Source organism: Candoia aspera, chromosome 1 (genome assembly GCF_035149785.1).
Source record: "Candoia aspera isolate rCanAsp1 chromosome 1, rCanAsp1.hap2, whole genome shotgun sequence".
In the NCBI taxonomy this organism is placed as follows: domain Eukaryota; kingdom Metazoa; phylum Chordata; class Lepidosauria; order Squamata; family Boidae; genus Candoia; species Candoia aspera.
The window spans coordinates 238,155,487-238,172,759 of record NC_086153.1 but is presented as its reverse complement, the minus strand read 5'-3'; the positions used below and the strand labels follow the sequence as shown (position 1 = coordinate 238,172,759).

Sequence of the window (17,273 nt, the reverse complement as noted above, 5' to 3'; positions counted from 1 at the left end):
GATCCCAACTTGGCCTGATGCAGACTGGATCTGCAGCTCTATCCAACATAGGATTGTTAGTGGGAAATACCCCATGCCTATAATCATCTGTAGGACTAGAGAGAATCTCTCTAGAACAACCTGCAAGTATGGGATGCAGAAAACTTTCTGTTGCAAATGTACAACAGAGGATGGCAGTCATGTTCTTAGTAGGTCTTGCTGCAAATTACATGAGACACCTTTATGAAAACTTTCCAATATTTTATTACAATCTCAATCCAGAAAATGTCATTAGTTCATGGGATATATACATTCTTACATGGAAACTCCCCACACACACTTCTTAAAAATCAGATAGCAGGTAATCATATTTCATATACATGATATACAGCAAACATTAAAAAAACAAGTTCAGGGGTTCAGGGCTATCTGTGGTCCCCCAAACATTCAGGCTTTCATGTATACATTTGCTTTTCTTGGTCATACATCAGCCTTGGGCAACAAATACATACAAACCCCCAACTGTACTGGCCAAATAAAAAGATCAAGAAATGCTACCAGGAATTATTTTCATAGTTCAGTAATCTACAGCTGTTAAAAAGCATCTTGTGCTGCCCTTTTTAAAGAATGGAGTTAGAATTTACCTTTGTCTACTGTTGATAAGATTAGGTTACACAGAATGCAGCTTGCTAAAATGACAGGGTTTTTATTTAGTCCCATTAATGCAAGTTCCCTGTGCTGCTGTCCTAAGAGTGCTGTCCTAAGAGTGATGGAACATGCTGTTTAGTATTTAGAAACAAGCTGAGTTTGCAAGTTAAGATGATAGTAAAATATTAATTACTAAGTGCAATAATTTTTCCACAGTAATCCCTTTTTTCTTAGGAACGTATACCAGGCTTCATTTAAAACTGGTAATGCAAACACCATTTGCCTTTAAAAATGTAAGCACTCAAAGGAAAAAGAAAGAAAAGTCCAAAGTTTGTTTTTTTTAAACTTGAAAATAATTTTAAGTTGAAAAGATTGGCTCATTTTTACTGAAATATACTGTATATCAGCAGTTTATAGAAAGCATTTTTTTTAATGCTTAGTTCTGAATTGTACAAAAATGGTACTCAAGTATGTGTTCAGAAACAAGGAATGATTTCATCCTCAGTCCAGATGGTTAGCCTACCTGGGGAGGAGCACTTCTAGGAAGCTTTATTTTCTATTATCTCTGCACTCTGGGATTCTTTCTAGTAAGCCCTATCTTTGCTAAGGTGTTTTTTTTCCATGTAACTACCCAAAGAATAGTTCAGTTACTGCCACTGGGTGGCATACCTGGAGAATAATCTGGCTCACTTAGTGTTCCATTAAAGATCAGCTCAGCTGTCCAAAAGATTGATCAAATGTCAACACACCCACATCAACATTCATATAGCTTCTCAGTCTATTCTGAGAGTGGTAACAATGGAAGAAGCTATTGAGTGAAAGGAGCCAGAAATAATCAGAGGATAACATTACTAATTTTGGGAAGTGGCCATTTCACAGATTTCTGCATGCATGCATGGGGCCTCTTTCCTCTCACTTTGTTCAACAGCAGCATAAATGAGATTGTATTATAAAGCTACACAAAAGGAGGTGCTGCTGTGAATTAGAAGGATATATTTTCCTTGCTTCCATTGCTTTCAGACTTCTTCCCTGTGTCCCTGAAATCCTCAAATCAGGTTCCCACACCTAGTGAATTAAGCCCACTCTGAGGCCAAATGAGGTCGATCTAGTCAGAGGAACAGAGGTGGCGATATTGGTTCTCTATCCTTAAATCAAAGCAAGTATCTTAATAACTTGACAGATGCTATTCAGGTGAAATACCTTTAAATACCTTTCAAATGCTATTCAGGCTTTTGCCAAAAGACAGATCAGGGATAGACAAGCTACACATTTCAGGATGGACTGCAATTCCCATCAAGTCCCTATTATTTTCCACAATGATAGCTGATGAGACTTCATATGTAGTCCAAAACATCTGAAAAGTTCCAGGTTGCTTATCCCTTGTGGAGACTATAATGTTGGTCAGCTGTACAGCTGTTCTGTTGCCCCACCTCTTCACTGGGCTGTTCTCTTGTGCAACTCAGAACATGTAACCCACCAGAAGCTGCTCTGAAAAGGAGAAAGACACACAGACAAACCCAAGAATCAGTTGCTCTAAAGTAGAAGACAGTTCTTCTTGTTGCTAGCTTCCATTGGCACAAATTTATTTTCCACTATATGAAAATATCAAGAATTGGTTCACTTGGAAAATTTTACTTTTACACCTTGTATTTTAGAATAGTTTAGATTTCATAATTGTGTGAATAGAGAATGCACATCTCTATGTTGAAACAATTTACTTCTCTTTAGGCAAAGCTAGATGATACAAAACTGGATGACAAAATACTTGGCATGAGACACAAATGGCAAGACAGAACTAGCACTTTGATCCCATCTTTTACCAGATCTGAAGGATTTTTCATAAAAGGCTCACTTAGATCAACCACACACGAATGGTATTTGTGGATCACAAACACTTCTGTCCCAGAGCAGTATTTTTTGTTTTTATATTCTTGCCAGGAATGGGATAGTTTCTCTCTCATCCAATTCAAAAAACAAAAAAAGCCAACTTGTATTTCACAAAGTAAAATCGTCATCAAACAAAAATATTTGAAGAAATGCTCCAGTGCATTGATACAGTTCGGTAGAGAGCTCTGGCTGGTAACATATACCTTCCTTGTTGGGCAGTAGCTTGCAGTCTGAATGGACCTAGAGATTTGCCGTTCTCTGCTCTGAACAGTTAGTTCCAGCATGGTTTATAGCCAGTTGCTATTCAGTCCTAAGCATCGTCATAGGATGGACTCTTATACACATTTTCCGCAAATCTGTTCCAGTTTTTTCAGTTGAAATTATAACGAGCAGTTTTTCTAAAAATACAAGCAGTCTGTTTCCTCCAAAGTTTTTTTTTACTTAAAAAAGCCTGTAAAAATATTTTGCACAACCATCTATATCCATCTATTCAAGATAAGAAGGCAAATATACATATATGAAATAAGAGTTTTATCTGTATATAGTTATATTCACAAAACAATCAGTCCTCTTTGGCTGGCCTTTTTACCTCCAGATGCTCTGCTTTGCTGATACGACTGCAAGACAGATAAAAATAAACGAAGTGATCCCATTATGATAGTTTAATGTTTGAGAAACAAAAGGATGACAAAGTGTGCAGTTAAATATGCTATTCCATGCAACTGCAGGTTTAATGAAAAATAGTGATAGTCTTTATGATGGCTTGTTCTGAAATAAACTCCAGATCTGGAAGTTGCCATTTATTTTAAATATTTTAATATGCAGGGTGTTACCTTTCTTTAGCAACATAACACTTCCTATCTACTGCAAGCCAATATGATATTTCATTATTATGGACTCCGGGAAACAACCTCAAAATTCAACATCCTCTGGCAAAGGAAAAACAGTTTGAGGAAATTAATTTGGTTTAATAAAACAGAACCAAAAGGAGGAAAGAAACACTGAGGATCTGGCTTCTTTGTCTTCTTCTGTGAACATGGTTCAGGAATATACTCAAAGCATTCTAATGAAGACTCCTGGGACTAGAATATGATAGTGGAATAATTATTGCACGTTTAAATAAGAGGGGCTTGCACCGGAGAAATAAACAGTACAGTATCTGTTTACAGTGATACATTCTCAAATCATCATTGACCATTTCACCGAGACCAATTAGGCTACAACAGTAACGTCTGGAGGCTGAGCCTAAGCCTGCCAACTGTGCTCTAAGTTTATCTAACTCAGGGCCATGGAATATGAGGTCTTTCTGAAAAGTCACCTTTTCATTTCAATTGGAACTATTATTCAATATGCTGCCTTTGAGCCAGGCTGTCTACAATTACTGTAAATTTTCTTCCAAGCTCAAATAGCATTTTCAAAATAAGTAAAATATAGTTCCTCAGCTGTTTCTAAGGTCTCTGGATTAAATCTCTTCATTTTCTACTCTTTCAATACTTTAAAAAAAAACAACAGCATCCTAAAACATATTCTAAGCGTGGTGTACTAACCCATGAGATTAAAACACTTCTCAAAGGAAACTACTGAAATGGAATATGAAGGAAAGGCTACAGTACATTTACAAGAAATAGCCAATAGTATAAAACAAAAAATAGACAAACTCCCCTTTGGCATCCATTTTTAAGGGTGCAAACACTTAAAACCAAATCTGATTTATTGAAGGAACTTGGTAGAAACCTCTCAGATGAAGGATAAGCAAACATCACATGCAGGGCAATGTCCTTGTTAGTGAAGTTGTAAAAGCTCCATCCCCAGCCCCAAATCAGCTGAACAAGCAATGCTAAGCTGGCAACTGCTCAAGCAACTGCCCCAAACATGCTACCCTGCAATTAGTTGGAATGTTACTAGTACACCTCTGCCACACTCCCAGTCATCCCACAAGCATGCTAGCAACAGACTACAGGTAGCCCTTGCTTAACGACCACAATTGGGACTGGAATTGCGGTTGCTAAGCAAAGCAGTCATTAAGCGAATCTGACCTGTTTTTACGACTTTTGTGGCAATCATTAAGTGAATCACCATGGGCATTAGGCGAACCACATGGATGTTAAGTGAATCGTGCAATTCCCCAATGATTTTGCTTGCCAGAAGCTGACCAGGAAAGTCGAAAATGGCAATTGCGTGACAGTCATAAATGTGAACTGGTTGCCAAGCGCCCAAACTGTGACCACATGGATGCTGCAATGGTCATAAATGTGAGAACTGGTCATAAGTCAGTTTTTTCAGCACTGTTGTAAGTCTGAACCATCACTAAATGAATGGTTGTTAAGTGAGGACTACCTGTATACCAAGCCTTCAGCCCTAGCATGTCATTTAGAACATCAGGAGCCACTTCTGAAACTTGGCTTACTCCTGTGTTCAGCTGCCTCTCCCTGCCAGGTGTGACTGATGGCTTTGATAGCCATGGGAAGACAATCAAGCCATTCATCCTCTGAAGAGGAGAGAAAGGCAGAGAAGCTAAAGCATTTGTAATTTCTTGTAGCTAGAAGACGCCCTCACCAAAGCAAGAATATTACGTTTGGAGACCTGCTTGACAATACCAGGCATTAAGCACAAAAGAGACTTAGGCCCGTTCAAACATACACACCCTCAGGGTTCAAGCTGGACACCAGGGGATTTTGCAGGTTCCGTGGATTGCCGAGGAACTGCTTGGCGGCTTTGGGAGGTGAGTTTCTGCTGAGTTCAGGCAAATCTAAGGAAAATGATAGTTTTATATAGCTTCCTCAACCTAAAAGTACATTTAATTTTCAAGAATCTCAATACACATTGAAACCAACTATTTTACTGACTTCCTGTGCTTCCATTTGCAATCCACATTGACAGCTACCTATTTTTATCCATGGTGCTTTTTTGTATGCTGGGTACAGTGTTGACTAATGGTGGCAGGTTTGTGACCTAGCTCATAAATCCATCATCATGGATCAGCATTAGTGCAAAATACTAATAATGCCAATTTTGCTTTTCTTTGCTCTTCTGGAAAAAAAGAAAAAAAAAATCCAAACCTTTGGGCTGGATCAGCTGCAATGGTTTTCACTTCTAGTGAGAGCCAGTTTGGTGTAGTGGTTAAGGCATCAGGCTAGAAACTGGGAGACCATGAGTTCTACTCCCATTTTAGGCATAAAGCCAGTGGGGTGACCTTGGGCCAGTCACTTTCTCTCAGCCCTGGGAAGGAGGCAATGGCAAACCACTTCTGAAAACCTTGCCAAGAAAACTGCAAGGACTAGTCCAGGCAGTCGCTAAGAATCGGACAAAATTGAATGGATTAAAAAAAATGAGAGCGAGCGCTAAACACATAAGCACTGAGGTGGGAACCAATAATTCCAGGCTAGAGACAACTGTTATGTAAACATAGCAGCTGCCACCCAAGGTCATCAAACAATCAACCAAGTATCTGTTAAGCTGGAAGAGCAGGGGGCTTTGGAGGGACACTGACTTTTCTTTGCTACAGGGGGCAATCACGTTTGAAGATTCATTTTTATCTGCAGTAAGATTCTAAACTAGCTGAATTGTGTTTAGAAGTCTAGCCAAGAGCTGAATTAAAAGTTAAGTATCTGGAAACCTGTAATTTACTGCTCAGCCTGGATTTGAAGCCTGATAACTAAAAGGCAAATGAAATTCACAAGATCTAGATGGTCATGTCAAGGTAGGCTCAGGAAAATCAGTGGACCAGCAAGTTTCACAACAGCTTTGGCTCAGATAGACAATGCCAATTTTTCAGGAAGCCTAACTCAGGTTAAGTGACAGCTAGTCAAATGCTACACTTACTAAAAAGGGATATTGTCTTTAGAGTGATTGTTCATTTAAACTGAGATTTTTGAATGCTGCACATCAGTGTTATTACCACAATATCCTTCATTGTTAAGCAGAGATGGGAAGTAACCGATCAAATCCCTGTAATATTTACTATAAATTCAAGTTACACATGGATCCTGGTAACCAAATGGACATACCCCATGCAGTTTTCTTGGAAGGTAGAATATGGATTTTTTAAAACTTCCCAGTCTAACTTGCAGCCCTAGAATTGCTGATGGTCTCATTCAAGAACTAAGTGCATTTAACCTTGTTTAACTTCCAAGCCCAGATAAATAGCATTGGTCAAGTTCTGTCACATGCTGAGACCAATTTGAAAATAAAAAAAGTACTGTAAAAGAAAAAATGGCACATATTGCAAATGCCACTGCCAAGACTACAATCTTCCACATTTATGTCTATTTGCTCATGACTGCTGCACAGAAAAATTAAAATCTATATAAATAGTTGTAAATGCCTATCATGCCTATTCCCAGAAATGCAACAAAACACACCTGAAAATGGACTGGGTTGAATGTAAGATAATAACTAGGGGTGAACCTTCCCTTCTTGAATTGTTATGTTTAACTCAGAACCTCCACAGTGCAGTATCTTGTTCCATTTTTCTGCACAGTTCAATAGTGCACTAAATACTCAATGTTTAGCCTCCAAATCTTAAATTCTGGGTAGAAGATGGCCAATTAATTGTTCTTTCACATGCTCCATATATACAGGGGGTACCAAAAGTCAGGCCCCACAGGTCAATCACAATATGTTTTATTAATTTTATTAATATTTTTTTTCACAGAAAATGTTACTGAACTTAGGGATGTTCAAAGGTCATACATCATACAAGTAAAGTTAGTATTTAGAACAAAATGGCCAAATTGAACATTTAATGAAATTTATATACTAAATTGGTACATGCTGTATATTTATACAGAAAACTTTTTTTTGCTAGCTACTTGCTTCTCCTGCAAGATGCTTTCAAGTGAGGTTTGAACAGAAGTCACGCTCACTCTACTTTTTAACTACCATTTCTCTGGGCTCTTGACTCAGCTATCAAAAATGGTTTTGTAGCTAACAGATGGAAATGCTAGTGATAATACTATTCCCTCTCACATCCTAGAGCCCTCTGGATAGGGTGGCTAATGCTTCTCATAATGCCTAGCAACATAGCCACTAGCTATATGATCTATAAAATAGTGACTTTGTATGCTAACACATCTAAAGAGGTACCAGATTGGGGAAGCCTTAAAACAACCCTCCTGCCTCCCTCCTCTTTCCTGCCCACTGAGTTATATTCCAACCTCCATTTCTCTGGTAAGTGGGCAACTCATGGTTAATTTGATCCAGCTGGGATTCCGCCTCTGATCTGGCCTGTGGAGTAGTCACCATGGCTCCTGTTTGCTGGATGAATTGCTGTAAATTACATTGCCTCAGTTCCTTATTCAGTTCCTCCAGCTCTTGGTTCTGGGCCTGAAAAACAGGAGGAACAGGCAGAGTAAACTCCAAACCTAATAGAAATCTATTAGAATTTTCAAGCCGGAGATAAAGGGTATCAAGAGACGCATATCTGATACGTATACTGTACATTTCAAAAGCTGAGGAGAAAATTGTCTCCTTTATTATGGAGTCCATTATAATGGAGTCATATTAACTGGCAGCCCACAGTCTGGTACTTATTTGTGTTGGTCTTTCCTCAGGGTGGTGGGTAGAGGTAGAGATACATCCAATAGCTCAAGGAAATTTTTTCTCTGTTTTCTATATTATTTTCTCTGTTTTCTATATTTTGTAAGATATAAAAAAGCACATAATCTCAAGATTAGTCATCTTCCAGTCAAACACACTTTGCATTCCTCCAGTGCTCCATTTTCTGGAAGGAAAATTTAGGATGGAGGCACTTCCTTCCAGAAATAGCTAGAAGAGACCTTCTAGAAAAATCTTTAACCCTCCAGGCCTCCAAAATGTCCTTTTGGCACATGGAAGGTAGCCAAAGACAGTCTTGCCCATTTCACATTACATTACATTACACTGGTCATATTTGGGTGCTTTCTCCATTCCAGGGGTTTTATTTGGATCAGCTACTATAAAGCCTCTCTTTACAAAGTGGAGAAGAAGAGGGGACCCGTATCTGCGCTATCACGCAAAGAGAATTCAGTGGACAATGCTAGTTATTCCACTAACTAACTAGAGAAGGAGAGATGCTGGGAGGAGGGCGTATCAGTGCATGTAAAGACATGCTTTACATAAGGATACTATGTTTCCAATGTTCCTATGTTAAAAAAAAAAAAGAATCCAGGCATCTGAGAACCAGCAACATTTCGGTAGATCTAGGCAATGAGCCACAATAAATTAAGAAGTTACCTTGCAGAGATCTTTGCTTCATAACTCTGCATCCAGTGGAGCTAAGCCCCCAGAATGTATGATATTGCCTCTAAATAATATTAAGTAAATTAGAGGCACATTATAGCTGCGCAGAGAACAAAGTATGATCCAGGGTTGCAACCAGAGAATTTCAGTTTAAATGTTTTCTTGTCTCCTTTTGCATTCTTCTTTTCTACATCTACGGTCTCCTTTTGCATTCTCCTTTCAGCTCAAACACACAGTCTCCTTTTGCATGTAGTTAAGAACTTTTACAGATAAGGGACATAATAAATTAATACAGATGCCACACTGGATGAGTCTTGGAAGAAGTGAGGAAGGAGACAGTAGCTAGCCACCATGTGTGCATTCTTATGGAGTTTCTTTGTGAGGTGAAAGGTCACCTGTGCAAGCACAGAGTCATGTCTGACCCTTTGGAGGCATGCCACTTTCGCGACGTTTTCTTGGCAGACTATAGCAGGGTGGTTTGCCATTGCCTTCCCCAGCAAGCTGGGTACTCATTTTACCGACCTCGGAAGGATGGAAGGCTGAGTCTACCTGAGCCAGCGACCCAAGAATCCACCATCCGCTGGGATCAAACGCGGCTCACAGGGAGAGTTTCGGTTGCAATACTGCCACCTACCACTCTGAGCCACATGAGGCTCAGAGTGGGAAGTTTCTTTAGTCAGCCCCCAATCAATCAACAAAAGTCCAACAAGATAGCATATTTACACCAGTCATATTATGAGGAGTGAACATAAACTACAGCATATGGGGCAAAAAGAAAAACAAATAAATAATTATTTATTCTGGGAATAACGAGTTGTCTCGAGTCTCCTAATGACCTAGTACAGTGTACTTAGCAGTTACTTTTTACTTTCAGCAAGAATGGAAATCTTCAGGACATTTCTTTGATCACAGAACTGCAAACAACGAGGCCTGTATCAAAGAAGCCAAATTATGGGTGTGGCACGTTCAGAATATACTGAATGCTTCAATCTTTATACTTGTTGAAAATAAATCCATTTATAAGAGTTGATTTATGCCTGGCCAGCCTATTATACTTGAGGTATTACAGTCTTGTATGTCTCATTATACCATAAAATGAAAAGCAAGTTGGTCTTCAAGACAAAGAACTGTGAGGATAAGAAGTTCATCTAATTTACAGAATTTCTAGTCAGTATAGACAATAAATGTGCTGGCTGGGAATATTGAGCATTGTAGTGCCACCACATCAGAATGGCAGCAAGATGGGGAAGGCCAAATTAGCTTACCATGTGCAATTCATGAAAAGTAGCCATTCCCCCTCCTCTCCAAATCTCACAGGACCTGAAAGTAGCCAGAATTGTTTTAAGTCCCCTAACATTTCATTATAGGAGAGCTTCATGGAGCCACATAGCACATGTATGGGGTGGGGGGGAGAGGAAATGAAATGAACATCCAGCTTAAATTAACTACACAGTTTGGGCATTGACTTGCAATGTTTTTGCTCGGATCACATTATCTCATACTTGAATATAATTTTAAGGTGGTTCCCAAAGAGAGATACTGTAGGCATCTAATTCTGCTTCTCAATACTGTCACCCCAGAACGGAGTAAAACACATGTACACAGATGCAGCAGGGAACATCCGCCCCCAATAGCCATTAGAAGCAGGCAAAATCAGACGAGTGAATCATGAACACACCATGGTGAAGGATGATGGACTCACGCATGGATTGCTACCCGCCCCCCTCCCGGCCCAGATAAGGAAAGGGACATCAGCGCTAAGCACAAACCTGCAAGCTGTGCTCAGCTTCCTCCAAGGCCTTCCCCACTGTCTCCAGGCTGCTCTCCAGCTGGGTACTTTGCTTGGCCTTGGCTTCCAGGTCCCTTTTCATTTTAGCTGCCATCCCCTCTAGCTCAGTAGGACTCTGGATAGGAGTTTCCTTGGCCCTCTTGGCCCTCTCAGCAATTTCCCACTGGATTTCTCTTTCCAAGGTCTCTGTTTTCACCATAAGCTCATGGATTTTTTTTGTGTACTCCTCCATTGTGGCCCTCAGGCTGTGCACTTTCTCCCGCCGCTCCCTTTCATGTTCCTTTTCCGACTGTAGTTCACTCTGCCAAAATTCTTCCTCACTCAGCTGGCTCTCATTTTGCTGGATCAGCTGCTCCAGCTGCAGGATCTCACCCTCCCGGTAAGAGCCTTGGCTGCATTCCCAATGCCTGATGTCCATTTCCAAGGCATCACCCTGCATCTCCAGGGTGCAGAGATGCTCCTGTTGGTGTAGGACAGTCTTGAATAGTTCCTCTTTGGAAAGCAACCCCCCACTGGCTCCACCTCTCACACATGCCAGGTCCTTTTTGTGCTGCCTCACCTTGTTCTTGGCACATGCATCGCTTGAACTCACAGGACCCAAGTTGAAGGTTAAAGATTTTTTGGGTTGCCTGGCTCTAGGTACTTCTGTGCTGAGTGGTCTAGGTTTAATAGGCAAGCTAGCCCTGACAAACGTCCTCTCAGGTGCCTGGGGGGCACTGTCTGAAGAAGGCCTCTCTATGAGGCTGGGACCAGTACGTTGCAATATAAATTGCACATCCTGGGCATACTGGCCACACTTGGATAGAGACTCTACAGGACATTCGTGTGGGAGAAGCTGTCTCTCCTTTTCGCGTAGTCTTTGGATGAGAACATAGCGACCTGTTTGACCTGAAAAGATGGACAGATATCATGAGGAAAATATTTCTTTATTACAAAAACACCAGTAACCTTCCTTTCTCCTATCCAGCTGTATCAGGCTCACATTCCACAGTAATTTTCCTTACCAGCCCACACCCATTACACCTGAAGGCAGAAAGCTTTGGAGAAGGGGGAACTGATTCACAAAGAGACATAGACAGGCCTGTCAATAGTTAAATAATAGGCAGGATTGCCAATGCTCTTCAATCTTTTCTTCTTTAGTTGGGTCATATATTTGTCTTCTATACCTAATAAGATACCTCCATTGAGAACTAAGATTTAGCCTTAGAAGAACAGTTTTTTAATTGGAGAGACCAACTGCTTTATCAAAAGCGGCTCCAATTTGGGAAGTGGGAATTTGAGAAGTAGCTTATGCATTCAGGGCAGCAACATTTCTTCAAAATTAGACACAACTTTCAGAGCGACCCTCATCTATACCTCTATACACTGATGCCTCATGTACTACTATTACAAAAGGACTTGGGAAAAATGTCGCATGTAAATACAAACTAAGTACATTCCTTTCACCTGTGCCCTAAATGTTCATTACCATATAACTAAATGGAACAAAGCACACTCTTATATACAGCCATTTTTGCTGCTTTTAACAAGTATTCATTCTTCATAACATTATTATCCAATATTTTTCTATCGGTATTTTCAAGTCTTAAAATTTCTCAATTTTTCCATCTTTAGTAAACTTTCTACTAAGTAACAAATTCAGATATTTGCTCTATTTTTCACCATTCATGTAGCACTTCCAACTGGTCACTCCAATTGTGAAAAACGATTAACTTGGTCTTTGATACATTAATTTTGAGATACACGCTCCTTGTTCCATCAGACAATCTTTCTAATATTTGCTGCAACTCAGTTGGGTTCTCAGCCAACACCATGGCATCACCTGCATACATGCACATGCACATCCCTGATCAACACACCTCTTATGTTGGTTGCAGAAGGATTCCTTATACAGTGATGCATAAATACATTAAACAACCAAAGGACATTATACCCACTTGTCTTACACTCTGCTCAGAGTAGAACCATTCAGGGAGTTTCCCATTTATTTTCATGTGTGCTTTATTTCCATCACGCATCACTCTTATTGCATCTAACAATCAACCTTTGACTCCATATTCATGCAAAACATTCCATTTTTTTTTCATTTTTATCTTATCCTTTCTTTAAATCAACAAAGTGGCAATAAATGTGACTTCCTTTCTCACATTCATATGTTTCCCAATGGCCAGCCAAAGTGCAAAATCTGATCTGCATACCCCTTGCCTGGGATCTAGCCATACAGCACTTGCCAAATTTTGCTCATTGCCAATTTCTCATACTTTTTTTGGTCAGAATTCTGCCAAACACCTTCCCAAGCATGCTTAACAAACTAATCTGTAGTTTTTGCATTTTCTCTTCCTATCTTCTCTTTGCATAGGGGAACAATAACAGCATTCTAGCAATTGTAAGGCAAGTACAAACTGCACAGCCACTCCACAAGCAAACCACATTCGTATTTTAACATTTCTTCACTTATACCATCTACACCTGTAACTTTACAAATTTTCAACATTCTCACATTTCTCTTTTTTCATCATTTTTTCATGGATTTTTCTGCCTATTTATTCTTCTTTTCCTTGCTCTCTGACTATATTTTCTTTTCTATCTCTTCTATCTCTTTTGTCTACATACGCATTATCTTTCTCTCATCCTCATTTATAGCAGCAATTGTTCTCTTACATAGATTTTTATCATCCGAAGTTTCACTTCATTCCACTATGTGTCTTTTTTCATACTCCTTTTTATGATTAACTCTTTACATTGAGATTCTGTAACACGATTCTTTTCACTCTAAGCAGCTTCCATATCCCTTTTTATTACAAGTAGTCCTGGTTTAATGATGGTAATTGGGGCCAGAAACTTCGTTGTTAAGCCACACGGTCATAAGTAAAATAACCAAATGATCATGCCACTTAGAACAGTAGTTCTGGCAGTCCCAGTTGCTGTTGTTAAATGAGGACCGTGTGGGTTGTTAAGCGAGGACCTCAAGTGACTGCAACTTCCAACTTCCTGCCAGCTTCCCCACTGACTTTGCTTGTGGGAAGCTGGCAGGGAAGGTCATAAATTGTGACCATGTGATTGCGGCGATGCTGTGCTGTCTGTAAGTGCAAGGTCTGGTCCTAATTACCACTCATTCAGTGCCACTGTAAGTTGGAACAGTCACTGAACAAGTGGTTCACCTGTAATTCCATTCTCCATTCATTTGGTTTAGAGTTTAATCTGTATTTTCCTTAATGGACTCCATTTTTTCTTTCTGCAGTTATTCTACAGCAGTATTTGCATTTTAGTTTCTTTCCTTTCCTTTCATGTCCATTCCCCCCACCTCTACCCCTGATCTTCTCCTGACTGTATGAATAGCAGTCTGTCCCACATTCAACAGCCTCTCATCACCTTCTCTCAAAGTTTCATTATAATCAACCAACTCAGTCTTGCTTCAAGATTCTTTCCTTTACCCTATGAATACATGAAAAGACTTATGCTTAAACCATGCATTTAAAACAAACAGCCCTTCTTCCAACCAGTTATTCATAATCATTCCCATTCATTCTTGGTCACCACCAATCACTTTTTTCCCCTGTACTCTCATTTCCACACTTCCATTCATGCCATTTAACAAAACAAAAAACAAACCAAACCAAAAAAACCCACCCCACCCTCTGAATTGCATTCATTCAGAATGTTGCAATTTTTCCCTCAAAACTCATCCCTAGTTCTTAGCATAACATAAAAACTATAACCAACCGATGAATTCCTACTTTTATATGCACCCAAACCAATCTAGATAGTATCACTCCTATCTTCTGATACTCATTTTTAACCTTTCATTCATAATTCAATTTACATCTTAACTTCCATACACATATTCATCAATTCCACTCCACAAGATCAGAATACCTTTGTGCAGATCTATTCTACCTTTCTTTTAATCTCACAAATTTACAAGGTATTTTTTAAAAATTTCATTTGTCAGTTCAGGTTCTTTATCTTAAACTTTAAATTCCTTTTACATTCCAAGTTGTAATGATCCATATACCACAGTCATTGCATATTGACCTCTGACATTGTCTTCCTGGCTTTGACATAATGCTTTTAGTAAGATAACAGAGATGAGCAGCTTTAGTTATCCCATGCCACATGCAATGTTCCTTGCTAATATTATGAACGGTACCAGTCCGTTTTGGTATATTTTGGCCAGCATGCTATGAGCACAAGCAAAGCCCAGTTTTACCCTAGGCTTGGCATGATCACAATGCAAGCTAGAATTCTGATCTAGAGACTCTCTTGCAAGCCAACAATGCCTTTTCCCCCTAGATTTTTTTCCTGCTGCCAAGTCCACTACTTTTCCCACACTGTCACAAGAGTGCTGCAAGTCAAGGAAGATGCAATATAAGGGAGGAGAAATAGAAGTAGAAAGATTTCATAGCATAAAAGCATACTCTCAGATTGTGAAAACAAACCTTTACTAGTAAAATCAGTTAAAGATGGAGCAGTGGAACAATTACTACACCAGCAGAACAGAGTATCTGAAATAATCTTGCAAAGCTTGGCAATAATAATCTATAACAAGTGTTTTTCAACCTTGGCCACTTTAAGACGTACTGACTTCAACTCTCAGAATTCCCCAGCCAGAATTCTGGGAGTTGGAGTCCACACATCTTAAAGTGCCCAAGGTTGAAAAACATTGCTTTAGAAGAAAGAAGTGTTGACAGAATCTACACTGCACTGGGGGTGGGGGGGAGAACCCTAATCAAGTTGCTGTATTTATGCAACTATCAATTGTTTAACAATGCCCTTTTCCCTAACAGATGAACATCACTGTAATAAATAAAGCACTATTTTGCTAATAAGTTTTTAGAAAGAAGCTTGGACAGGGAGATTAATCTGCAATTCTATATACACTTACCTTGGAAGTAAATCTCTTCAGTGGTACATATTTCTAAGTAAACATGTTTAGGACTGGGCTGCACAAATCCTTTTAAACTTCATGAATACCAAACTTACTTACCAATGGCCCGTGCCAGTGCTATGACGACTTCCTGGCATGTCGTTTGATCCGAAACGCCACACACCACCCGCTGGACTCCATCCACCCAGACCTTCAGCTCCATCACAAAAAGGGTGAGGATTAAACCTTCTGGATCATTGCTGTGCTTTTTTTCTACAAAAAGTTAAAAAAAAAAACAGAAATGTAAGTACAGTATGTTGTTTGATTTCACTCACATATGAGCAGTGTGGAGCAAGGAAACTTAGCAGCAAAACTCTGGAATGCTTGGACAGATCTTCTTTGCATACTTCAAATTTCTAGCCCTCTTGCTCCAACAGTTTTAGGTTGAGCACTAGTAGAAGTTTGTGGTTCAAATGAAAAGATTGGCCCAAAAAAATCTTTTTCAGTTTCACAGATTCATAGATCTTCTAGCCATTACTCCAAACTGTTCCGTTATATAAATAGGAAAGTTCAATGCTCTAAATACACCAGCAACTTTTGGCTACAGTCTTTAGAAACCCTCCAGTTATGTTACTAGCTACAATTATGCTATTTCTGCTTGCACTTGAATCCTCAAAGATGAAACTGCATTGGGACCTTAAGTCAATGAAGAGTAACAGGGCTGTATGATGTAATTCTATTTTTTAACTATTAGGTCATTGCAATAATGAGTGTTACATGCTACCAGCATGCTGCCAACAAGCATGAAAGCACTGAAATGAAATAAACTGTGCTCAGTTTAAGACATAGCCAGCAAGCAGTGGAGATAGTCAACTAAACACATATGGATATATAGTGGATTTAACTTCTATTTACTGTTGATTAGCATACATGTAGGCTAAGTGCGCTACTACATGCAGTGTCACACAACAAAGCATATAAACCCGAGGCCATACATTTAGAATATGACAGGCAACAAACATATTTGCATTAGGTTACATGCCATTAATTGCCAGAAATAGGTGCTAGACAAAGTATGAATAATTAATTAGCATGGGAATTACTGAAACCTATGCCACTTCCATTCTCTTTAAACATTGAATAAAATGGTATTCAACCTTAACAGTAATGCAGCGCTCTTCACCAAGGAATTATTTTTAAACAAGCAATGCGCGGAAGTGGACGAAGACAACAGAATAGGAAGGACAAGAGACCTCTTCCAGAAAATTAGAAACATCGGAGGTAAATTCCAGGCAAAAATGGGTATGATCAAAAACAAAGATGGCAAGGACCTAACAGAAGAAGAAGAGATCAAGAAACGGTGGCAAGAATATACGGAAGACCCGTATAGGAAGGATAACAATATTGGAGATAGCTTTGATGGTGTGGTCAGTGAGCTAGAGCCAGACATCCTGAAGAGTGAGGTTGAATGGGCCTTAAGAAGCATTGCTAATAACAAGGCAGCAGGAGACGATGGCATCCCAACTGAACTGTTCAAAATCTTGCAAAATGATGCTGTCAAGGTAATGTATGCTATATGCCAGCAAATTTGGAAAACACAAGAATGGCCATCAGATTGGAAAAAATCAACTTATATCGCCATACCAAAAAAGGGAAACACTAAAGAATGTTCAAACTATCGAACAGTGGCACTCATTTCACATGCCACTAAGGTAATGCTCAAGATCCTGCAAGGTAGACTTCAGCAATTCATGGAGCGAGAATTGCCAGATGTACAAGCTGGGTTTAGAAAAGGCAGAGGAACTAGGGACCAAATTGCCAATATCCACTGGATAATGGAAAAAGCCAGGGAGTTTCAGAAAAACATCTATTTCTGTTTTATTG

At 39.4% G+C, this 17,273-nt stretch overlaps 1 protein-coding gene across 2 annotated transcripts; it reads right to left on the bottom strand.

Moving 5' to 3' along the window:
- Positions 1-219: 219 nt before the first annotated feature.
- On the bottom strand, positions 220-15,661 carry RASSF7 (Ras association domain family member 7). 2 transcript variants are annotated; one of them, XM_063289283.1, is made up of 5 exons: positions 15,510-15,661; positions 10,503-11,410; positions 7,671-7,839; positions 5,159-5,263; positions 220-3,131 (listed from the first exon to the last, which is right to left on the bottom strand). In XM_063289283.1, the coding sequence occupies exons 1-5, from the start codon at positions 15,610-15,612 to the stop codon at positions 3,100-3,102; spliced, it is 1,317 nt and encodes a 438-aa protein (XP_063145353.1). In that variant the 5' UTR covers positions 15,613-15,661; the 3' UTR covers positions 220-3,099. The 2 variants fall into 2 exon arrangements, with proteins under 2 accessions (XP_063145353.1, XP_063145354.1); XM_063289284.1 differs by lacking the exon at positions 7,671-7,839.
- Between the last annotated feature and the right edge of the window lie 1,612 nt (positions 15,662-17,273).